The sequence below is a fragment of the Jaculus jaculus genome, chromosome 17, assembly GCF_020740685.1.
Source record: "Jaculus jaculus isolate mJacJac1 chromosome 17, mJacJac1.mat.Y.cur, whole genome shotgun sequence".
Classification (NCBI taxonomy): Eukaryota; Metazoa; Chordata; class Mammalia; order Rodentia; family Dipodidae; genus Jaculus; species Jaculus jaculus.
In genome coordinates this window covers 57,150,645-57,175,704 of record NC_059118.1, presented here as the reverse complement: position 1 = coordinate 57,175,704, position 25,060 = coordinate 57,150,645, and the positions used below count along the sequence as shown (strand labels likewise).

The 25,060-nt window shown below is 48.1% G+C and overlaps 1 protein-coding gene across 10 annotated transcripts in view; it reads left to right on the top strand.

The window, feature by feature from the left end:
* The window catches only part of Phactr1 (phosphatase and actin regulator 1), a 541,488-nt gene extending 516,870 nt beyond the window's left edge, over positions 1-24,618 (top strand). For all 10 annotated transcript variants that reach the window (XM_045136638.1, XM_045136634.1, XM_045136633.1 and 7 more), the window contains 5 exons: positions 7,885-7,940; positions 12,892-12,953; positions 19,845-19,985; positions 20,913-20,989; positions 21,355-24,618. In XM_045136638.1, the coding sequence (XP_044992573.1) occupies positions 7,885-7,940; positions 12,892-12,953; positions 19,845-19,985; positions 20,913-20,989; positions 21,355-21,370 (352 nt within the window). In that variant the 3' untranslated portion in view covers positions 21,371-24,618. The remainder of the gene's footprint in view (positions 1-7,884; positions 7,941-12,891; positions 12,954-19,844; positions 19,986-20,912; positions 20,990-21,354) is intronic.
* The last annotated feature ends 442 nt before the right edge of the window (positions 24,619-25,060 follow it).

Genomic DNA, 25,060 nt, shown 5'->3' with positions numbered 1-25,060 from the left:
CTGAATCTATTGAGGGGCCACCATTCAAAGTATCCCAATGGTTAAAGGGAATCACTTTAAGCTGTGGTCCAGGAAGAACTCATTCGAGGCCTGGAAACAATTGTTTTGCTCAGAGTTATTTTCTAAACCAGGGTCACATGTGTCATAGCAAGGCTGTTTAAGATCACTTAAATAAGCACATTAAGAAAGCACATTAAGTGTTTAATTTTGGATAATTTGCTTTATGGGAACGTTTAACCCTGGAGATTTCCCTTGCCACCAAGCATATAAATATCTATCTATAGTTAGGAAATTTCTTTGTAATCTAACGTGAGTCTAAATCAGATACAATTAGTTCAATCTATTAGCAAGGTAGAAGGAAAGAAGATACAACACATTCAGGAGTCATGGACGATCACCCACCAGGGTCATAGTAATTCCCTTTCCCCATGGTCTTGCATCCTGTGTTTCTAATTATTTGGAACCAGCCATGCTCCAAAAAGTCTATACAGTACAAGAAGGTTTGGGGAGAGAGAAAAAGAAAGCACATTTACTTAACTTTTACTGTAGTGTATTGTTAAAGTTGTTCTGTTGATTAATAACTATTGATGGTCTCTGACCATGGCTAATTTATGCATTAATCTATAAAATAGGTATGCATGCATAGCATAAAGCAATAGCACATATGGGGTTCAGTCCAATCCTTGGCTTCAAACATCCACTGGGGGCCCTGAATACGGCCTCCACGGATAAGGAGGGCCAGTACTACACAGCACCCACGTCTAAGAATGGAACTTGGTGGGAGGGCGAGACGGCACGTGTGGCACTGTCGAGGTAAGAAGCGATGAAAAATGGAGTCAAGGCAGAGCCCTGTCTCCCGTACATGTTCCCCAGCACCTGGTCCACTTCTGTCAGGGACATGAGGGAGCTGCCACCCAAAACCTGGGACCATCCTCCCCATCCTTAGGGACATTCACTGACTTGAAGCTAGAGCCTTGACTACTCTGCAGCTAAAGGACTTAAAGACAAGTCAGAGCGGAGCAAAGTTGGTTTATCAGAGGAAAGCCGGTCGGATGTAATCACAGCTGAGTGAAGATTGCAAGGGGTGCTGGGTACTGAGCTGACTATAGTAGCCATGCCCATGTAAAGGCCTTCAGCCTCAGAAACATTTGAAACCTCCGTACATGCCACAGGGAAGCAGGGAGTGAAAGGTAGAGCATCAGACATCCCTTTGTAACCTGTGACTAGGAAGATACCATGGCTCTGGGAGACATTTGCCATCCCCATAAAATGTCCACTTTCTAATTCCCAAATCTTCGGTCTGTGACCTCACATGATAAAGAGGATTTTGCACCTAGGATGAAGTGAAGGATTGTGGGGTGGAAAGGCAATGAATTAACACACATACAGTGTTTTGATCCATGCTGGTATAGTATTGGCATTGTGTCAGGTTATGAAATTATTATTTACGATCTGCAGAACACAGAGGATAGGCCTCGCAGGGTGCACCTTGTCCCAGGCAAGAGAAGATCTTTTGTTACTACAATGCCACGATGTCATTTTTTTTAGGCAAGCCCAATAGACTGGCCTTTTTTTTTTTTAAATTTTTTATTTATTTGAGAGCGACAGACACAGAGAAAAAGACAGATAGAGGGAGAGAGTGAGAATGGGCACGCCAGGGCTTCCAGCCTCTGCAAACGAACTCCAGACGCGTGCGCCCCCTTGTGCATCTGGCTAACGTGGGTCCTGGGGAACCAAGCCTCAAACTGGGGTCCTTAGGCTTCACAGGCAAGCGCTTAACCGCTAAGCCATCTCTCCAGCTCATGACTGGCCTTTTTTTAATGTGGTGGGTGAAGAGAAGGAGGAGGAGGGAGGGAGGGAAGGAAAGGAGGGAGGAAGGGAATTGTGCCAGGGTCCCCAGCCACTGTAATTGAACTCCAGATGTGCGCACCACCTAGTGTGCATGTGCGACCTTACACACTTGCATCACCTTGGGCGTCTGGCTTATGTGGGATCTTGAGAGTAGAACATGAGATCTTAGGCTTGGCAGGCAAGCGCCTTAACTGTTAAGCCATCTCTCCAGCCCCCACAATGTCATTTTATAACCAAGTATCACTTTCAAAGTCAAAACAATGAAAGAGAACACATTCCTTGCTGAAGAGGTGAGCTATACACTTTTCCACATGGGTAATGAGATATGGTGTATGTGGTGTGTACACGTATGTGCAAATGTGTGTTCTCCACTTTTGTAGACGCCGGAGGAGAACATTGATGTCCTCCTCTTCTTATTCATCCTCTTGGCTCCTTGGAGACAGCCTCTCTCTGAACGTGGTCAGATTCCGACCAGTGAGAGCCTCAGTGATTCTCTGGTCTTTCTCTCCCACAGGACTAGGCTTATAACCCAGCTGTGAATGTGGGTACTAGAGAATCACACTTGGGGCAAATCAAGCACTCTTACCCACTGAGCCATCTCCTCCACCTTGAGCTTAGCTATACTTCAATGCAATGATCGGCTTTGATATCCTCAGACCCTTCTGAGAAATACACTGAAGGCCTCATATGAAAGCACATCTGTTGGATTGTAAGGCAACCTAGTCAATAGCAGAGTTCATTCACTCATAGTTTTGCCCTTTCTGAATGTGATCAGTAAGGACGAGCACGGAACCAGACCATGCGTGAGGTGCTGGGAAAGATGGGCTGTTCAGCGGAGCCAGGGAGCCATCATCCTGCAGACCACAGCATCTTTGAACAGCACCTGAGGTCATGCAAAAGACGGTAACCATGAAAGGTTTCTGAATGTGCAATGACAAAAAATTAATTTAAAATCAAGAACAAAAGAAATCTAACGTGTCTCTGGCAGCACTTGCCAATGTTGCATGGTTTGACTTCCCGCAGCCTTGGTTCCAAACACTCTTGTGCACACTCTGCCCTCCACCTATCACCTCCAAACACTGCCTGAGACACCAGATTCGACACCATGATCTGTTATGAATTGCAGTGTGTTTACTTCTGCATACAGTGTTTTCTGCTCTTATAGAAACAATGGTTTCATTACAGAAAAGACTTCTAATATTTTCCTCCCAACACTGCTCAGCATGCATCAAATTAGTCTATCTTGGAATTGTATTGTGTTCTTTAGACTAGCATATCCATCTGGTTAGTATGAAAACTTATTTTCATCTTTAACAAATGGTAAAATTAAATATATACTAAAGGATTATTTAAAAATAAATTTCTTGGGCCGGGGAGATGGCGTAATGGATAAAGAACATACCATGCAAGCTTGAGTAGCAGAGTTTGGATCCCCAGGACCCACATAAAAGCCAGTCACAGGCTGGAGAAGTGGCTTAGTGGTTAAGGCACTTGCCTGCCAAGCCTAAGGACTCATGTTCAACTGTTCAGGTCCCACATAAGCCAGATGCACAAGGTGATACAAGCACACAAGGTCACACATATGCACTAGGTGGCACATGTGTCTGGAGTTCAATTATAGTGGCTGGAGGCCCTGGCACAGCAGTATTCTCGCTCGCTCTCTCTCTCTCTCTCTCTTCATAAAAAAAGAAAGAGAGAGAGAGAGAGAGAGAGAGAGAGAGAGAGAGAGAGAGAGAAAGAAAGAAAAAAAGAAAGAAAGAAAGAAAGAAAGAAAGAAAGAAAGAAAGAAAGAAAGAAAGAAAAGGCCAGTCTATTGGGCTTGCCTCAAAAACAAAAAACAGGGCTGGAGAGATGGCTTAGCAGTTAAGCGCTTGCCTGTGAAGCCTAAGGACCCCAGTTCGAGGCTCGGTTCCCCAGGTCCCACGTTAGCCAGATACACAAGGGGGCGCACGTGTCTGGAGTTCATTTGCAGAGGCTGGAAGCCCTGGTGCGCCCATTCTCTCTCTCTCCCTCTATCTGTCTTTCTCTCTGTGTCTGTCGCTCTCAAATAAATAAATAAATAAAATTTTTTAAAAAATCTGGGCACTGTGACCAATGTCTATATCTCAGTGAGCCTGCAAAGGGAGGCAGAGGGGAGAACTGCCTCACCGGCCAGCTTGCCTGGAAAGAACAGCAGTGGCAAAGAGGCGCTACCTCGAACAAGGTGGAAGGTGAGAGCCAGCGCCCAAAGCTATCCTAACTTCCACACACATGCACCCACACTCAGAAACAGGGACACACATACATTTACCCATCATATAAACACACACCAAAAGATTCTTCATGATTAGTTAGTAGTAGATGTTTGGTTTGGATACCTATTTCATATATACCCAGACTTACGTGACAAATTTTTGGGCAAAAAGAGGTTGGGAATGGGAAAACTTCAAGAAGCCCAGCAGCAGATGCTTCACGGAGGCTGTGGTGGGACGGCCTGACTTCTGTGATGAAAGGCCAACTGGAGGTGGGATGGCTCGTCAGCGCACACTGCCCTCCAGCCCTGGCTTAATCGAAAGTCCAGCATTACCAAACCACCCCACAAAGGGACTGCGCATCCCCTGACCAAAGAAACCAGTCAGGCTGGAGGGATGGTTTAGCAGTTAAGGTGCTTGCCTGCAAAGCCAAAGGACCCAGGTTCAGTTACCCAGGACCCACTCAAGCCAGCTTCACAAGGTGGCGCATGTGTCTGGAGTTTGTTTGCAGAGGCTGGAGACACTCATTTTGTCTCTCTCTCCCTCTCCCTCTTTCTCTCTCAAATAAACAAAAATAAAATATTTAAAGTGGTAAAAATCCACTTAAAAATAAATAAACTGGTCTCCTTAAGGAGAATAAGCTGTCAGGTGCGAAGAAGCATCCAGAATAATTCAGGGAGAGTCAGTAAGAGGTATTTGGGACCAGCACACCAGCTTGCTCAGTTACATAATTTCATTTCCCCACAGTGTGAGAATGCTGTCTGCAGTGGGTGACTTTCAAGATACACGGTTGTTGCTTGTGCATGGGGATCATGAATGTCTCAATGGAGGGCTAGGGAGATGACTCAGCCTTTAAGATCACCTGCCACACAAGCATGACAGCCTCAGGGCCTGAGACCATCTGAGACCAGCACCCATGTAAACAGCCAGGCATGGCCATGCATACTCCTAACCCCAGGCCTGTAGGCAACAGAGACCAGAGAATCCCTGAGACTCGCAAAAGTAGCAAGCTCCAAGTTCAGAGGAAGACTCTGTCTCAAGGGAACTTACAAACGAGCCATAGGAGGACACTCAACCTTCTCCTCTGGCCTCCACATGCACACATGGGGTGTGCATGCATCTGAACACACATGTGTGTCCACACCCCACATGCTACACATGCATGCACAAGTTAAAATAAATAAATGAGAAGGTCTTAATTGGCTTGTAAAAGAAAATACAAGCTGTGTTTTTTCTCTACTCTCACACTGGGCACAACATACTTCTGCAGCCAGATGTGTGGATTTCTTACTACACAGCATCGTTCTGCAGAGAACAGCAGGCCCCGATAACTCAACTCCATTCGAACATGTCTACCTTAACAGTGTCTAACCCCACAGGTCAAGGGGCTTAGTCACTCAAGACTCACAAATAATAGACTGCCATCTACACTCTGACCAACTGGCTATAAATCTGAGGTTCCCATGAACTTCTCCTTAGGCTTAATTAATTTGCTAAGATGACTCATAGAACTCAAAAGAACCTATGCATGTCAGTTTATAATAAAAAAAAATAAGATTTGGGGCTGGAGAAATGGCTTGGCTATTAAGGCACTTGCCTACAAAGCCTAAGGACCCAGGTTTGATTCCCAAGAACCCACATAAGCCAGATGTACAAGGTGATGCACGCATCTGGAGTTCATTTGCAGAGGCTGGAGGCCCTGGCATGCTTGCTCACTCTCTCTCTCTTGAAAATAAATAAATAATATATGAACAGATGAACAGCTAGATGGAGAGATGGATAAGGAAAAGTGTGGAGGGACAGGAAAGGAGAGCATGCCCAACCTCCTGGCACAGCACCCTCCCAGCTCTGGGGTCTCACTGTTCAAGAATGCTCATAGACTGACCTCCTTTATGGAAGTTAGTTGGTGGGTGGGGCTGAGAGCTTCAACCATCCAATCATATGGTCTTGTTTGTGACCAGCCTCCTCCTGAGGCTACCTAGTGTCCTACCCTAACTTACCTCATTAGTATAAACTTGGGTATGATATGAAGGAACTCATTAGGAATAACAAAAGACAATCCTGTCCCTGGGAGCCTCTCAAGGGTTCCTAGTGCTCCTTGATAGGAGCCAGGGACAAAGACCACATTCATTTCATATGGTACTACGTAAAGCCAGATGCACAAAGTAGTGCATGTGTCTGGAGTTTGTTTGCAGGGGCAGGAGGCCATAGCATGCCCATACTCATGGTCTTACACTCCCTGCCTCTTTTTCCTCCCTCTCCCTCTCCCTCTCCCTCTGCTTGTTCCTGTCTCTTTTTCTCTCAAATAAAGATATTTAAAAAAAAAAAAATTAGGGCTGGAGAGATGGCTTAGTGGTTAAGCGCTTGCCTGTGAAGCCTAAGGACCCCGGTTTGAGGCTCAATTCCCCAGGACCCACGTTAGCAGATGCACAAGGGGGCACACGCATCTGGAATTCGTTTGCCGTGGCTAGAAGCCCTGGCATGCCCATTCTCTCTCTCTCTTTCTGCCTCCTTCTCTCTGTCTGTCTCTCTCAAATAAATAAATAAAAATAAACAACAAAAATTTTTTTAAAAAAAAGAATTAATTACAAGGATAACACACTCTGTGATTAAGTTGCTGGGTGGACATGCTTATAGGTGTATTTTTGTGTAAGATGGTGGTAGCCTTTGTGCAAGGTTGTGGTTCTTCCAGACTTAACTTATTTAATGGTCTGATTTGTTGTCAGGGCTTGACCACAGTGATTCCATTTTGATTCTGACAGCCTTCCCCCATTCTAGTGTCTCTCTCTTCAAGATCCAATGCTGTTAACGCCTTGCCAAACACACACCCCAGCTTCTGATATCTAGGGTGGGGTGGCAGGAAGAGTCTACAACTTGACAGAGCTTGTCTCTCTACCATGTGTGTCCCAGAAAAGGCCTCTGAGAAGCCCCAATTTCCTTCTACAATATTCATCTTGCACAACCTCATCCTAGTGGATGAAGGAAACATGCTGAAGAACTACAAACATATGTAATAATTACCAAAAACTTGAGAAAGGCAAATGTCTGCATTCACTCTCAGGTTCATGCGCATGGTAGCACACCAGTAACTTTACAGAGGCGTTCAAGGATAGAGTCCCCATTCTCTGGCAATTGCTGTTTCTACCTGTCACCCATGGTCTACCCCAGCCTTGCCCCATTGCATCAGCACACACTCTGACCCTTGCCATGATGCCTTCGCTCACTGCGACTAAACTCTGTGCCTGGCTCCAAGAGGATCATTTCTGTGCCTGTCCCATTGGCATTCCACACTCCACCTCTAATAAGGCTCTGGTGGAGACGGGTGGGGACAGGAAGAAGAGCAGCTATTGTTCTGCGCAGACAGACACCCTCTCCAGAGTGTCCCTGGGGCCCTGAGTCTCTGTTCTGAGTCCACACAAAGGTGGCAAGAAGCAAGTGCTTGCCTGGAGGCCAGAGGCCACGGTCCTGCAGTTAAGAGAAGGCAAGGAAAGAAAGGCACTTCTGTGAAGGGGAGAGTCGTGGCTCAGTTTGGGTCCCCTGGCCTGGGGGCACTTGCAGAAGCAGGGCTGGGGAGGGGCCTGGAGAGGGAGGAAGGGCAGCTCGGCGTGACATGACGTGCCCTTCCTGGGCTTGGAATTGAGGAACTGAGGAGGCCCTGGTGACCAGGGCCAGTCTGTCAGCGCCCAGGATGGAGCAAGACCTCCGGCTGCTGCCAACTGCATCTATTAGGGTCGAGGAGATTAACGACCCGAGGAGGATATGATGAAATGGTCCAAAAACTCTTCCTGGATTTCTTCCGTAGGCGGCTGAGCCAGAGGCCCACAGCAGAGGAGCTGGAACAGAGGAACATTCTGAAACGTAAGTGACCGAGCCTGGGCTGGGCACGGATGCTCTGGGGGGCTCTCCTTGGGACTGAATGGTAGCTCACCAGCTTTCTGTCAAGAGGCTTCGTGGTAAGACGCCAGAGATGACCTTTCCACCGAGAAGTGAAGTGTGAGGCCGCTTGCTTCCCCTTGGCGAGTTGAAAGCTCCCAGAATACAGGCAGAAGCTGTCCCCCAGTGAGCTCACATGTCAAAGAGAAGCTGGACAGTCAGTCTGAGCGCTGAACCTGAGTGTTCTCGGGAGAACTAGGGTCACCCTGAAACCAAAATGGGCTTCAAAACGATGCCTCATTTTGAAATGGGTGGGCATTTCAAAAGTAGGGGACAGAAAACAATTGGCTGCTGTTGACAAAATTCCTCAGCCTTCCTGAGCACCAGTTTCACAATGGGAGAGATCATTTTCAAATGAAAATGCCTCTTGTCATCTCTCAGGATTGGACTGGCCAGTGGCATGCCTGTGTGACGCTATCATTCAGGAAGAACTGGTTGTCAGTGAGGCTGTGGACAGGAGAAATAAATGAGCCCCTTGTTTGGTTCAAGATACAGAGTGTATTTGAATGGGTACTGAGAATCCACTTGGCGCTTTAAAAAATTACGGAAGAGGAAATAGTAAAAGAAAGAAAGAATTTCATGGATGACCATATACTTCAATGTAGCAGATATTCTATAATCTTAAAAAATCAAACCACTGTTCACAGCTCTTGAACCACTGCTGCCGTTCTTAAATTTTCTGAACAAAGTCAATGAGTGACATTTTAGTTTTCACTGGTGACCCTGTTCCCTCCAACCCACAAATACCCTTCTGTTTTCTTTCTGTACAAGAGAAACATATATTACACAGTCTTACAGACGTGCTGTGCACACACACATCAGGGGAGACGTCGATCTGGATGGCTGAGTGCTGCCACTTACATACACATAAGAACCACTTCTGATGGCGTTTTTCCACCCTCCTCCCAGTGGTCTCGTGACGTGCTCAGCATTCAGTGGTTTGCCGAAAGGAGTTGCATTTTCACCTGGTAAGGCTGAGGCGCTCATCTGCTCACACTTGCCTCTCTGTATCCTGCCTCCCTTCTCCAAGGCAACCACCACTTCCTCCAGCGCACAGCCATTTTCAGGATTGGCCTTCCTGGTCTTGAAGGCACCCCACATGACATCTAGGTCTCTAAGACTTCGTGTGTGTGTGTGTGTGTGTGTGTGTGTGTGTGTGTGTGTGTGTGTGTTTTCTCTAATCAATAAGTGTCCTTGCAAATGGTATGATGGTGAATACCTGTTATAATCCTGCCCCTCAAGTCAGTGCAGGGACCAGGAGGCCTGTAGATCCCGTCAACCTGGGTCACATAAAAACACCCTGAGAAACAAGTTCCCGGCTCTACTCTGTTACACAGGGAGGAGAATCAGAACGTTTTCAGGGGTCACCATGGCTAGAGAAATGCTTAGAAGACTTGGGCCCATAGAACATTCCCCTTTTGGCCCCGCTCTGACACCCATTCCATTCATTGTAAAGTTTCATTATTGGAGAGAATGAAAAGCAGAAATGGGAACTTTGATTCCTAAAATCAGAAACCAGATAAGCTAGCTTCCTCTACTCTTCCTCGGAAGACCCAGAGGAACCTGGGGCGTCCTGTCCATGCGCTGCGCAAGCTCAGAGACGCTGCAAACCTCGGGTCATCGTCCAGGTTTCTGAGGACAGCACTTACCTCAGCCGCAGGGAGGTCTACAGAAAGCAAGCGTGACACTGCCCAGCTCATGTCCAGCTCCTCAGTGGCACGGTTCCCGCCTCTGGTTCTCCCGGATCCCAGGAGATCCCAGCAGGTCCAGGCACTGGGGGTTTTACTACTGCTTACTTGAGAAGCCCAGGGGAGCTAAAGAGGGATTTCTGCACTTGTCCCTGTCATTTTCATTTGTCCTGGTCCTTCTCCCTTCTCATCCTGGCCCAACTACTACCAACTTAAGTATTGCTGGACCAGATCCAAATGGATGGATCACTTGGCAGTGTCTCGCCTCTCTCAGAGGTGTCCCCACTCTTCCTTTACTCTGGAGCTGTTTTTCTGAATTTGTAATCTGCTTGATTGCATTTTGGTTTTGTGGTTTGGTTCGCTTTGGAAACAGAGCCTCAGGTGGCCCTGAACTTGCCATGGAGCGAAGGATGACTTTGGAGCTTCTGACCCTCCAGCTTCCACCTCACAAGTGATTATAGGCTGACTTGATTGTTAAGGAAGAAATGTCTAGTGGGGTGTGGGACCACCCCCAATTAGTTCTAAAATTTATCTTCAGGGTTTCGGGGCTTTAAACTGTGTGAGGCCTGGGGTGGTGGAGCCCCACCCTGCCGCCTCTGCTGGCTTTGTTCAATAGCCAATGAGCACACAATGAGCACTGTGAGCGGGCTGCCATGGTGATGACGTCACGGGCCTTCCCTGGCCTCTTTTCCCGGTTGCCCGGTGTGCTTGACTTGGCACCTTCTGCCTGAGAATTCATGACACTGGGCTTGTCAATGGCTTTGAACTAATGTTCCGGGTGCCATGAGCACTAGCTTGAGACCCCACGCCCTGAGCGCCTAAGACCCCATGTGAAGGACAAAGGCCCCACGCTCGGTCACCTCTTGGCGTAGAACAGCCACTGTCGTGGCTCAGAAGGGGCCTGTAGGTCGGGAGTGAGGTCAGTCCCCGGGAGTGAGGCGGGAGGGGATCGCCTCACACAAGATGTGACAGCAGGAAAGGCAGAGGCCTAAACTGTGTGTGTGACTGGTGAGCCATGGCAAGTGGCACGATTGCTTCTCTCCCTGGGGCTTTCGTCGCTTAATTTGGAAACCCAGAATGCTAGCTACTAAATTTTAACCAAGAGCCCTCCAGCTGCCTCCAGGATAGACTTCCAGACTGCTTTCCTTCCGTCCTTCCCACCACTGCCGCCTGCGAAGGTACCTGCTCTCTGCCTCCCAGTTGAACAGTCTCTCACAGACCAACTGATGCATACTAAGATATGAATGGCTGACTGGTTTCATGGATTTTATCATGGAGAAATCTACATTTTCACAAAGGACTGTCTTGGGGTCTCCTGGGTCTCACTGTCTACCTCCCAATTTATTTCTGATGAGCTAATTCATACCAAGCTATTAAGTGGCTGGCTAGCATATGATGAGTGTTTAGCTAAGGGAAACATTATATCTTTAAAGAAAATTCTGGGAAGGAGATAGAATCATTAAATCCAAAGGAAGGAGCAGCCATGATGGATGTTGGTACTGTGGGGCTTCTCAGGGCCCAGCGACAGCAGGAAGAAGGCATTTCCTGTGCTGACCTGGGGCAGCCTTGATTCTCAGGGCAGGCAGGGATGTAAAATCATGCCACTGCGGGGCAAGGACCTTAGTCCCATAGTCCTGCTCTGAACACCCCCGGCCCACATTCGTTCCAGGTTATTTTTGGCACCAGTTGGCTGTGATCATAGTTGTTGTCTTCTAGGGGAAGGGTGTTGCAAGAAGCGGAAGGCAGGGCCATTTATCAAACACACCCTACGCCCCCTCTTGTAAAGATGGCCTGTCCTAGCCAGGCGTGGTGATGCACACCTTTAATCCCAGCACTCAGGAGGTAGGAGGATCGCTGTGAGTTCAAGGCCACCCTGAAACTACATAGTGAGTTCCAGGTCAGCCTGGGCTAAAGTGAGACCCTACCTCGAAAAAAAAAAGATGGCCTGTCCTGTGTGAGACAGCTCGAGACCACCACCAAATTCTAACCATTCACAGTAGAGCAAACTAAGTCACCAAAATGTAACTTAACAGCATGGCTTACAAAATGAGCAGATAAGTACCCTAAGCAAGTAAGCCAAGTGTGCCCTGTGCCAATGCCAGGCGTTTCCCTTCGCTGGTGCTATTCTAGACCCCACAGAGGAGAACCCCGGGCCTTCCCTAATGCTAGTGGGGTTCATGGATTTTGTTTTCCAAGCCAAAGGGAACTATGTTGATAGATATCCTCCCACAGATACCGAAGAATCTTCTCAAGGTCCTGAAAGTAAATGCTAGTCTGCCCAAGGTCACTCTGATAGCGCAGAGAAATGAACCCACCTTCTCTGCCCCGTTCCCCAGAGCCTCTCCCTATGACTTCTTAAAATTCAGACAAGTCAACGGCACACACATTATGCTGGGAACATTCAGGCTGTGAAGTCTGCTCCTAAGAAACTCCCTCCAAGTCTAAATGCAGGCAATTGTATCCCACACTCTGGCCTTACGTGTGTTCTGTGGACTTCTTGGAAGATTCAAGGAATTCATGGAGTCAGGGTTTGCGCCAGGTGAGCGGTTTGAAATCTTTAGTGTAGACACTCTGCCCATTTCATTCCTGCAGCCAATGCAGGCCTGTGTTCTGTTCCACCCCACAGTGCACCAGCCTCCAGGACCACAGCACTGTGAGTCCATTTCATCTCTTAGAGGCTCCGGACATGTGAAATCTATACCTTCTTCAAAGAGGGCTTCTTTGTAAATGTCCTTCCCTGCCAGCAATGCCTCCACCCCTTTCAAACACACCTCCTTGCCTTGTAGCACCCCTGCCTGCGTCCTGAAACCCCTCGAGCCATAAAGAAAATGACTACACAAGAAAGCCAACCTGTGAAGGCACTTGCTTACAAAGCCTGATGGCTGGGTTCAACATGGGCACGGGCATCTGGAGTCTGTTTACAGCAGCTGAAGGCCCGGGCGTGCCTATTCACACACACACACTCTCTCTCTCTCTCTCTCGTTCTCTCTCTCTCTCATAAATAAAATAAAAGGCAAGAAAAAGAAAAAACAAAGCTAACCTGCTTCCCATCAATTGGAAAGGATGCAGAAGATAGATGGGAACAGGTCTCCTTGGGCATAAGGGTAACCAGGGAGGGGGCCCTCCAGGACATGCCTGACTGTGGTGCTGCGCACCGACGTCAAAAGCACCTTCAAAATTTCTTTCAGCTCGGAACGAACAAGAGGAACAAGAAGAGAAACGGGAAATCAAGAGGCGGCTAACTCGGAAGGTGAGACACTTCCCGTGGCCAGAGCCAGACAGATGAGATCTTGGCTTCTTGTAGCCTTGATGGCCTTGAAGCCAGGGGACATATTTGCCCCCTCCCTGTCATGTCAGAGAACATAGCACTCAGACTCCATGATCTCGCCAGGGGTCCACTCCACTTCTGCACCGTCAGTCAGTCTTTCCAGCTGGTGACTTTCAGTCCTGCTTGATCTGTGACCCAGCTCTAAACACTTTAGTGTCTCTTGCATGATGCTTTCAATTACACGTAACATTGTGTTTATTAAAAAAAATCATTATGGGATGGAGGGATGGCTTAGTGATTAAGGCATTAGCCTGCAAAGCCAAAGGACCCAGGTTCAATTCTCCAGGACCCACGTTAGCCAGATGCACATGTGTCTGGAGTTCGTTTGCAGTGACTGGAGGCCCTGTTGCACCCATTCTCTCTCTCTCTCTCTCCCTCTCCCTCCCCCCCTTTCTCTCTCCCCTCCCTCCCTCCCTCCTTCTTTCTCTGTCAAATAAATAAACTATTTTTTTCATTTTTAAAAATTAAAAAAACTCATTATATTGGCTAAGGGGAATTGCCTAGCGGCTTGTATGTGTAATTTATGTACACAAAACTTTCAGTTTGATCACAGCACTAAATATACAGACACACGGCCATCGGAAATCCATTATTAAAATTAGTCTAAGTCCCACCTGTAATTCTAGTACTTGAAAGGTTGAACTGGGAAAATCATCTCAAGTTTGAGGCCAACCTGGGCTACAGACAGACATTCTGTCTCAAAACACACATGCAATTAATTATAACACAGGTATTTACTTGGTTTTGGAAAAGTATGGATTTTCTTGTTTCCCCCAACATTCTCTATTACCTATGAACTGTCTGACTTTATTCTGTTAAATCCAACTATAGTTATTAGATTTGGAAAATGCCCAACATACTGAGAAATGAAGGAAGAGATTCCAACAGTTATTTTAACAAGATTCATGAAGCTGAACTTTGAATATTATTTTTAACCCCCAAAGTAGCTGGTGAGGCAATGTAATCCAGCCCCACGGAGATCTCACGTAGCATGAGTAGCCTTGTGAATGATAAACTTGAATAATGAGATTGAAGCTATTCTTGGATGTTATTGAGAAGTTTAATTAACTGGTGGCGCGCAGGATATAAGGCTGTCTCTGTGTGACTAAAGTGCTTTCAATCAGCCTCCTACGGTGACCATCTTGACAGACAGAGTCTCAGATCTGAAAGATGGAGAAGAGACCCATTAGAATTAAATTTAAGAAGAATTTCATCAGTAACTTTTCCTTCCTAGAAAAATTACTCACAGGAAGAGGTTCAGAGGTCCTGAGATAACATACCACTTACTGTGGAGGTAATTTGTATTTTTCAACACTGTCTCCCCTTAAAACACTCCCAAATACTGGTGACGAGCAGGATGCCAAGTTCATTTTAAAGAAGTGAGATGGTAAACGTCTGAATGGTCAGGGAACTGACTGGCATCACCTGATGCAAGGAGAATAAGCGCTAATTGTCTCACTTGGGCCAGTTTCTCACCCCAGGCAAGTCTGACTACCTCCTTAACACAACCCAATTTTTTAAAATATTTTTTGTTCACTTATTTATTTATTTATTTGAGAGCAACTGACACAGAGAGAAAGACAGATACAGAGAGACAGAGAATGGATGTGCCAAGGCTTCCAGCCACTGCAAACGAACTCCAGATGCATGCGCCCCCTGGTGCATCTGGCTAACGTGGGTCCTGGGGAATCGTGCCTCGAACCAAGATCCTTAGGCTTCACAGGCAAGCGCTTAACCGCTAAGCCATCTCTGTAGCCCAGCACAACCCAATTTTTGAAGGCAGGGTGCATTTATTCCCGAGACTGAGTAACAGAGGGACAGGGAAAGAACATCTCCCCAAGTGTAACCTTGAAATGACCAGCATGAAAAAGAGACTGGTCTTACCCTCTCCCCTTTTTATTTATTCTTTGTTTTATGAGGTAGAATTTTGCTCTAGCGCAGGCTGACCTGGAATTCATTATGTAGTCTCAGGGTGGCTTCCAACTTGTGGTGATCCTTCTACCTTTGCCTCCCAAGTGCTGGGATTAATGGCATGCGCCACCACACCTGGCTATTAACCCCTTCATTTCTGACACAGAAAGATGGTGTTCATGGAAGTGCTCAAACCCAGTTTTCATCAGGGTCACTGGAGTTGACTACTAGAACTCCTAAATCCTTCAAGACTTTTAAGATTACTTGCCAAAAGATAATCAGAAAATTAGTTAGACACCAGCTGAGGTGGGGCACTGCAAGCCTGTGATGCCAGCCCTCTGGGAATCGGATACAGGAGGATTACCGTGAGCTTGAAGTCAGACTGGGATATGTAGCAAGTCCCAGGCCAGGCTGGGCTACACAGTGAGATTCTGTCTCAAAAACAGAAAAAGAAAATTTTTAAAAAATTTACTTAGACTTCTATTCAACTTTTACATCTTTTTTAAAGAGTTATTTATTTATTCAATTTATTTGAGAGAGAAAGATAGAAGAGAAAGAGGGAGGGAGGGAGAGAGAGAAAGAGAAAGAGAGAATGGATGCAGTGCATCAGGGCCTCCAGCCAATGCAAATGAACTCCAGATGCGTGCGCCCCTTGTGCATCTGGCTTACGTGGGACCTGGGGAACCGAGCCTCGAACCGGGGTCCTTAGGCTTCACAGGCAAGCGCTTAACCGCTAAGCCACCTCTCCAGCCCAATTTTTACCTCTTGACAAAAAGACTATATGTTCTTGCAGATAGTAGACAGACAGGGAGCCTTGCTTCTCACACCCATGTCCTCTAGGATGGGTAACAGTGGGTATGTTGCCCACAAAACAGCCCCTGGATTTTGCAGATAAGATCATGGCCTGTTTCCTTTTGGTCCCCTGGCCTCCCCTGCCCCAGGGAAATGGTCCTGTAATTCGAATATTTGCAGTCATCCCCTGAGGCTGCCTTGAGGAAATAGTGGTCTTGAAGGAAGGAGTAAGTGTTTATGGGGAGAGGCTGAGGGAATGGAGAGTAGCTTTCACATCTGTTTGTGCCCACTGAACTGTGGCGCCACCAACAGGCAGGGAACCCATATTCGGTCCTAGCTCTGGACAGGTTCTTTACACCAGAGCTTTTGTCACACCAAGACCAGGGGCCAGAGGTGGTCACGGCTTTTCATTGACTTATCTCCTCCGCTCTAGGAGTTCCTCGGTGAACTATTGATTTTTTAAAGGTATTGCTGAGAAAAATAAAACCCAGTGGCAGATGCTGATAGAAGCAGACCAAGTCATTTTCCTGAGTCAAATTGAGAATATATTAGAAATTGTATGCTAAAAAATGACTGAATTTCCCTCCAAAAAAATGAAATGAGGGCTGGAGAGATGGCTTAGCAGTTAAGCGCTTGCCTGTGAAGCCTAAGGACCCCGGTTCAAGGCTCAGTTCCCCAGGTCCCACATTAGCCAGATGCACAAGGGGGCGCACGCGTCTGGAGTTCGTTTGCAGAGGCTGGAAGCCCTGGCGCGCCCATTCTCTCTCTCTCCCTCTGTCTGTCTTTCTCTCTGTGTCTGTCGCTCTCAAATAAATAAATAAAAAAATTTTTAAAAAAATGAAATGAAGGTTGGGGTGGGGTGCAGCTCAATAGTAGAATGTGTGCCTAGGTCCAGGGTTACATCCCCACACACCCCTTCCCCCCATTCCTCACCCCTGTAAAACCCAAGACAGTATGCACACATGGGAGGAAGGGAGGGAGGGAAGGAAGGAAGGGGAGGGAGGGAGGGAGGGAGGGACATGCACGTGGATTAGGTTGTATTGCAAGTAGAACTCGGAGCTCAACTAGCTTGCTCATTTTTAATTAGTGCTGCCATAGAGATAGGCCACAGATGTTGTCCCTACCCCTTCTTCCAGCCCATCTTCCCCAGAAAACCTGACTTTGACCACAGAGATTGTCTCCTCGGCATCTAGAAAGAAGCCCAAAGATACCCAAGGGCTGCCTCCATTCACAGACTAGGGGTACACTTCCTGAGTCCCTGTGTGGCGGGCGTGGTGACTCCATGCGAATGGAGGAGAGATAGGGGCTCTGTCGTGTCAGGTCCACACTTGCCCGAGCCCCCAAGGTCAAGACCGTCCTCGCTAGTCCCACCTTGCATGTGAGCACACGGTGCCTTAGTGATTTGATTTGGAGTGGTGACATCTGAGTCCTTGCTGTGTAACACGTCAGTTGCCTCACTGAACACCTGCCTGTTCACAGCTGGAACCCCATGGTCTACACTCTGGTGACTGTATAGAAAATAGTCTCTGCCCTTGAGGGCTGACAGGGAGTCACCTGTTCCCTCCAGACTTGGATGTAGATAGGCTATTAGTGAAGTCCAGCTCGTGATATCTTTGTATTTATGCTTTTTTCCCATTTAAAAAATATTTTGTTTTATTTATTTATTTATTTATTTATTTATTTGAGAGAGAGAGGGAAATAGGCAGAGAGAGACAGAGAGAATGGGTGCACCAGGGCCTCCAGCCTCTGCAAATGAACTCCATATGCACGTGTCCCCTTGTACATCTGGCTTACATAGGTCCTGGGGAATTGAAACTGGGTCCCTTGGCTTTGCAGGCAAATGACTTAACCACTAAGCCATCTCTCCAGCCCTTTTTGTTGTTGTTATTGTTTTCAAGGTAAGCTCTCACTCTAGGCCAGACGGAACTAGAACTCACTCTATAGTCCTCGGCTGCCCTTGAACTCACAGCAATCCTCCTATCTCTGCCTCCTGAGTGCTGGGATTAAAGGCATGAGCCACCATTTTTTTTTGTTTTTTTTTTGTATTTTTGTTTTGAGATAGATTCTTGCTTTGTATCCCAGGCTAGCCTTGAATTCATGGCCCTCTTGCCTCAGCTTCTCGAGTGCTGAGAACACAGGTGTGTGTCCATCCAGCTAGCCCTGGACATCATTTCCAGGAGGATAAATTCAAAGCCCACACATGGCCTTGCTCGAGTTGGCACACAAGTAGAAAGCACTGCTGCTGGCCTGACTCTGTGGGGTTGAGCCCACAAGCCCCAGGGAACACAAACAGGGATGAGGAAGCAACTATTTATGTGAGATTAATATAGAAAAAGTTAAACGTTGTGTGTGCATCTTTACTTTTGCACAAATTTCCTCTGCATATTTTACAGGGTACATTTTAATGCCAAAATAACCACCAGTTTGGTTTCTAGAAACTGTACCCTTACAGCACGGAGAACCAGTAGTTTGGCACGACAGACACATGGGAATACCAGTGTCTTGTCCTCAGAGAATCCCGGGTGCCTCGGGATGGCCCGAAGCTCCTTCACAGGGAGCTGCCTGTGGTGTAGACTGGACCGGCTCCTTGGTCACTAGGCCTCTGATGCCTGGAGCCTCCTCCACCCGCCAGGCAGGAGCTGTAGGCCTGCTTGGTGACGTTCTAGTTCCTGCCACTCTGTTCAATAGCAGCAGGCCACCATCTCAGCGTGCCATTGCTGCAGCAGGCTGGGACGTTCCAACTCCAGCCAAAGGCACCAGGCAGCTAGCTGTGCAACCGTCAAAACAGCCAGGGTAATTTGGACTCACTTGTGTTTGTTTGGTTTGTTTGTTTGTTTTATAGGCCTGAGTGCGTAAGACTTTATCTGCCTGCCTCTTTTGGTAATAGCATTCAACAGTCTAGGGCTCAGAGGAAAAATCGCTTTTAAATAACATCAGTTGAACATGAGTTGACAGTATCGTAAAGGGACCCATTGCACTGCTCCAGAAGAAATAAGCCTGTGACAGGAAGAGATAATAGAGATGTCAGCTCTCTGTTGTTAAAGGACAGGGAAGGGTGCTCAGGGGTGACGCAGGAAGACGTTAACTAAAGGCACTTCCATTCCTCATTTCTGCAGACCTTCCTCTCAAAGCCATGCACAGAGAGAAGCCATGTCTTCCTGAGCACAAGCGCGGTCTTGCTCGGCCCCTGCTCGGCCCCGCCCTGGCTCGCTGACCTTGCAATTGACCTTCTGCAGACTATTCGCTGTGTTTGCGCCAAAAACTCAAAGTGAACATTCTCATTCCTGAACACTTCAGCATTTGCATACAAGTTGCACAGATGTTTTTCTGTGTGCATAAGACTCATTTGTATACATGAACACATATATGTGTGTATATAATGTATGAAGGTGTACACACAGACATGCATAATATGTCACAAACCCATCTTGCAGAGAGTTCTAAATTTGAGACACAGATGTAGACTCGCCAATCCAGATAAGATAGACTCATTGGAGCCAGGTGTGGTGGCACATGCCGTTAATTCCAGCACTCGGGAGGCAGAGGTAGGAGGATCGCCATGAGTTCAAGGCCACCCTGAGGCTACATAGTGAATTCCAGGTCAACCTGAGCTAGAGTGAGACGCTACCTCAGAAAGCCAAACAAAAAGAAAAAAAATCATTGCATAAGGTGCCTCCAGTTACTGGGTGAAGAAGGGATACAGGAAAAATCTACAATAAAGGGAATCAGTGGAGGGGGCTAGGGAAAGGAAAAGAGAAGGGATTATGATCAGGGTATATTGTGCATATCTATATGGAGGTTGTCAATAATTTTTTTTAATTTACTTTTTACATGAAAGTGAAAAGAAAACTCCACAACAGGCCTAAAGCCATAGAGAAGAGTTTTCTAGAAGACTGAGACGCAGCAATACTATGTGGAAAGGAGCTGCTGTCACGTGTATAGGCCTGGAGGGATGGAAGGGAAGACGTGCACTCTCCAAACGCACACAGCGAGGAGCCCTGGCTCTCCTGTCGTTGTGTGACCCACGCGTGGCCTCTCTGACCACCTGCGGGGCCACTGGCGGAAGCCCGGGGCCTGCACTCTTGATGACGGGTCGGTGTCTCCTTGCAGCTCAGTCAGAGGCCCACGGTGGAAGAGCTCCGCGAGAGGAAGATCCTCATCCGCTTCAGCGACTACGTGGAAGTGGCCGATGCTCAGGACTATGACCGCAGGGCAGACAAGCCATGGACCCGCCTCACGGCTGCGGACAAGGCAAGGACAAGGACGAGCGAGGTGTGGCCTAGGGGGCGGGGTCCTTGCCTGCCACTGGTGAGCTTTTAAGGAGCTCCGTGGTGAGGCCCCGGCCTGGCCCTCTCGTGTGGCTCAGCCCCATCCTAAGAGTGTCACATCCTCAACAGTGTCCCCAAGTGCGCTAGGAGGTCATTGAATGTACTTTTTGAGGAAGGGCAGTGGCTTAGTCTGTTTTCGGTTGCCATCACAGCATTTCTAAGACTAGGTAATTTTATAAGGGAAATAAGGATATTTAAGCCCACAGTTCTAGAGGCCACAGAGTGCAGAATCAGACAGTGGCCTCTGGTGAGGGGGTTGTATGTGGTGGGTTCCTCAATGAAGGTGTTATGCTGTAATTGCCTCATAATGGCCCCACCATTACCCAATACCCCGGCATTGAGAATTAAAGTTCCGACATGCAGATTGCTATTTGCACCAGAGCCTGAGGGGCCTGCCAGCGTGACAGACGCTCAGTGGTTCAGCACGGAACACAAGGCTGCAGGCCAATCGCAGGCCTGGTGTGCAAAGACGCAGGCGCTGTCTATCCTTGGCACTCAGCACGGGTTCCCAAAAGCAGGACGCCCAGGTCACTGTTTGACGTTCTGTAACCTTACGGAAGGCAGAGGAAGCAAGCCGTGTGCACGTGGCAGAGCAGCGCCTCGTTGTGCCTGGCCCTTGCATGTCCTCTAAAACAGGAGCCTGAAGGTTCTAGGCCCTCCGATGTCCCCTAAGACAGGGAACCTATCGATTCTAAAGGACAGCCCAGGTGACTTTTTTCCTCCCAGAGAAGAATTCATTGCACCCACTAGCATAGTTTTATGGAAGAAGTAAAATGTTATGGGACATGAAACAGAAGGGGAGCCTCCCCCCGCAACCCCCAATCAAGCTGACCCAACACCCTTCTTCCAGGCTGCCATTCGGAAGGAGCTCAACGAGTTCAAAAGCACTGAAATGGAAGTCCATGAGCTGAGCAGACACTTGACAAGGTCAGTACTGAGGAGTGTACTTGGCTAGCAACCAAGCCCCTGGCCTAACTGTACTGACTCTCCTCGGGCAGACACGTAGAGAAATGGGGCTCACCAAGTATGTACCACCTGACCGAGGCACACACACCTGGGTCCTGCTCTTGGTCACTGATTCCAAGTCAGTAGCCTGGGTAGAGTCTGGCGACATTCACCCAGCATGGCCCCTGGGGTTCTAGATTAAACTCCCCACCCCTGGGTCTCATCAGAGCCCCTGAGTGGGTGTATCCTGTTGGGAGGTTCTAAGCACTTGTCACTGTCAGGACCCGACTCTGTTGCAGAATCGGGAGTCCTTGACAGCCCCTTCATGAAGTTACTTGTTTTTCTAGGTTTCACCGACCTTAACAGTGGAATGGCTCGATCGCTCTGCTGTCTTCGGAACATGCATTTATAAGAACCATAAGTGCTGGTATTTATCCACTTCCCTATTACAATGTAAATCTTCTGAACTGCCTTTTTTTTTTTTTTGTAAAGAAGAAATAAAAGGAAACACAGGATTCTATGCGCGGAAACGTGATGGTGAAGGCTCCTGGGTGAGAGCTGCCAGTACCGCTTCTGCTGCCGGCTTGGGTCCCAGCCCTGAGGGGACCTAGCAGAAGACCTCCCAGAGGCCACCTCGTCCTCTCCATCCAGGCCCAGCAGGCACCACGACGGGCCAGTCTACAGTGACCCTGCCTCACACGGGACTGTGGCCTGAGTCCAAAGAAGCCAGAGCCAGTGGGTTTGGCACGGGGGTGGCAAAGGTCACAGTCCTGTCGACCTCCTAGACTTGGTCAGCTGTACTAGCTTCCAAAGCAGCATATACTTTGGGGGCCCCTAGGAAGAGGGATGCTGAAAAGGAGTGGCCATTTCTGGGTCTCCCCTGGCCTTTCTTTTCAGCCCCGTCCTAAGAGGGCCTGTGGTGGCACTTTAGTCCTGAGTACACGTGCTGTGGGCATGAGAGGCTGGTGCTGAATGTCCGCCCTGCCCCCCCCCCACCCGGCCTAAGCTGTGGATTACAACGAGTTGTCATCTACTTGGCTCACATTCATTGACCGACCCATGTGCAGAAAGCCCCATGTCATGGGAGATCCACACACACAAACGCTATTGCTAAGGCACACCGTGTGTTCGTGTGTGTGAGCTGTCCAAAGGCCAATATCAGAGGCTCTGCTTGGCTGATGTTCTTCATTGTTCCTGGACCGACCAGGGACAGTGGATGTGGCTTCTGAGTATAGGACCAGTGAATACGTGGAGGCCAGCACCCTTCCACTCTCCTTTCTTTGCACTGAAGCGTTTCTACAGGGAAGCCCAGCGTTAGCATGGGCAAACATTGGCGTGCCCACCACGGTGTCCCTCCTGCTCAGTTTATCCAGAGAGAATCTTTTCTCTCTCAGGATGCCAGGGGGCCAGGAGATATGCCTCCAATTGCCTAGTGCACTGGAACCCTAGGAAGGCAAGCCCTGTTGACAAGCCCCCCGAGTGGGTGTGCGGTGAGGAATAGATGCTCCCAAGCCCTTGTGAGAATCGTAAGGAGACCGGCTGAAGCATTTATCTTTTCATTTTTCATCCTAACAGACCTCGCAGGCCCTTGGGCACAGAGCTATGACTGGCCACCTGTGCTGTGCCCAGCATTCAGAGTCACCATGGTCTTTCTAGGTGAGGCTGTGTTCCCCACCACACACATCCAGGACTTAAAAAGATGCCAGCCAGCCTGGCCATCCCCAAAACAGTCAAGTCCCCATGACAAATCAGTGGGACCATGTTACTCTTAGGATGCAGCACCATCAATAAGGCCAGGGAATTTTCTGGAGAGGTAATGGCTCCATGGCCAGCACTAACCCAGGAACCAGACAGAGTTGGAGAAAAGCTCTGCTCAGCTCTGTAGGCAGTGCCCCCAGCCCCTGCTGTCCTGGCACGGTCAGGAGCAAGGGCACCTCTGCCCAGCGCAAGGAGGACACTTTTTTTTATTATTATTACTACTATTAACGTTAATAGTTGAATGTTGAATCCGAATAGTTCCTGCAGTCGGGAGAAGTATTCAGGGAAAATGTGGTTAGGATTTTAGTGTGGCTGTAAACAGTCTGACCAAGAGGCTTACCGACTGACTTCTGAATGTGCAAGTGGCAAGAGGAGAGGCGCGGGCTCTTTCTTTGAACTTCCCTAGGGCTTTGGGGCAGGCACACGTTCTGAGCAGAGCTCCCTGCCTGGCCGGACCTGAGGTCCTCATGTCCTCTAGCCAGCTGCTTCAGGCTGGCCTGACGAGCCTCGCCCAGGCAGGAGGAGCACTAAAGGCACTCTAGTCTTCTCCCAGGAAGGCCCCTGACTTCCTGCTGGACTTGGTAGGGCCCTTCCAGTGGCTGGGAACCGAATGCCAAATCCATCTCCCAGCAACCCTAGCTGTCTCCCCAGAGTCCCCTGGGATTACAAGTCCCCTCTATGTATGGAAGAAATTGAACACAATGTCTGTGTCTCTTCCTGTAGGGCCCCCTTTGGCAGAAGTCACTTGCTCGGAGGTAGGGCTATGACTCTCATGCTCCTGAAAAAATCACCTCCCTCCGGGATTGGCTTCTCCAAGGTTCTTACCCAGCTCAACCTGAGCAGAGGCAGGATAGAGCCTCTGCTGTCTTTCTGAAAACCTGAAGCTCCTTGGGGAAATGTAGCTGCCTTTCTTCCTACCTTCCTTCTTTCTTTCTTCCTTCCTTCCTTCCTTCCTTCTTTCTTTCTTTTCTTTCTTTCTTTCTTTTTTGCCATTTTGTTAGGACAAGCAAAGTAGCTTGTGTTACTTCCCAAGATGACAATTTGATGTTAATTGGGCTTGGGGAAGTTGGCTAGACTGTTTAAAGTGCATCCTTTTCTGGAAAAGCTATAGCTTTCAAGTGAATTATCTTGAGTGAGTACCCATCCAGTTAGGCATTGTTGTTTCGGTTAGCAGAGGGAAAATATGATGTGTCAAATCATGTTTCCTTCTAAAACTCAAATGTTGCTTCAAACCCCATCCCCAATCCCACTTCACTGACAGAAGAGAATGTCAGTGCCCTACTAACTTAAGTTCCCGATCGATCGCCCACGGAGACCCATAAAACCCTGTCAGACTTCAGGCTTGAGCCTTTCTGCCAGACAGAGAAACCAAACAGCGTGAAGGACAGTGTGACGAGATGCTCTGAGTTTATTTCCCTCCTGCTTACGAACATGTATTTACACTTGCTGAATGAGCATTGTGGTGTGTTTGTTCCATAGAGGGGACTTCAGGCCGTCCCCCTGTGCCCAGCCAGCGGCAGGGGGCACCTTCCATGACTTCCTCCCACGGGTCTGTTCCTCCCCAAGCCGATTACTTTTTCCAGTCGCTTCCTGGTGTCTGTACATAGTATGTCTTTGTATAGGAGTGAGTGTGTGTGGTGACCGTCGACCCCGTGCCCTCCCGGGTTCTAATGGAACAGATGATGGCTGTACGAGGAAGACACTGTACATCAATACAAATGAAACTGGATCTCTATGGCCTCGGTTTTGTACATACAGAAACTGCATGGTATTTAAATTATTGTTTCTCTCTGATGATGTATGCAGTTTCTTTAAAAACAAACCAAAAAAAAAGGTCTTAAAAAAAAACTTGACTCCTGTATTGTTTTGTCACTTACTAGCAGGAACCGCCAAAAATATCTAGTTGGGAAGGGGGACGTCAGGTGACCTATGAGATAATACCAGGTAGTGGGCAGACAGGGCCAGCTTATGTGTGAAGGCAGCATGGTTGCATATAGATTAACTTTTGCAAAATCGTTTGTAAACTGAGACTTTAACATTTAGAATATCTGAAGTGTCTCTGTCTGGGAAGAGTGAATCTAATTTAACCTTTGATTAAGTCACTCCAGGTCATCTCCAAGGTATTTGGCTCCAGACAGCCTGGGGGTCCACTGAGGAGGGGGCAGGCTCTGCCGTGAAACAAAACCCCTAGACTACTTCACCTTCATTTTTTTTTTTTTTTTTCTTGAGGTAGGGTGTCACTCTAGCCCAGGCTGACCTGGAATTCACTGTGTAACTTCAGGGTGGCCTGGAACT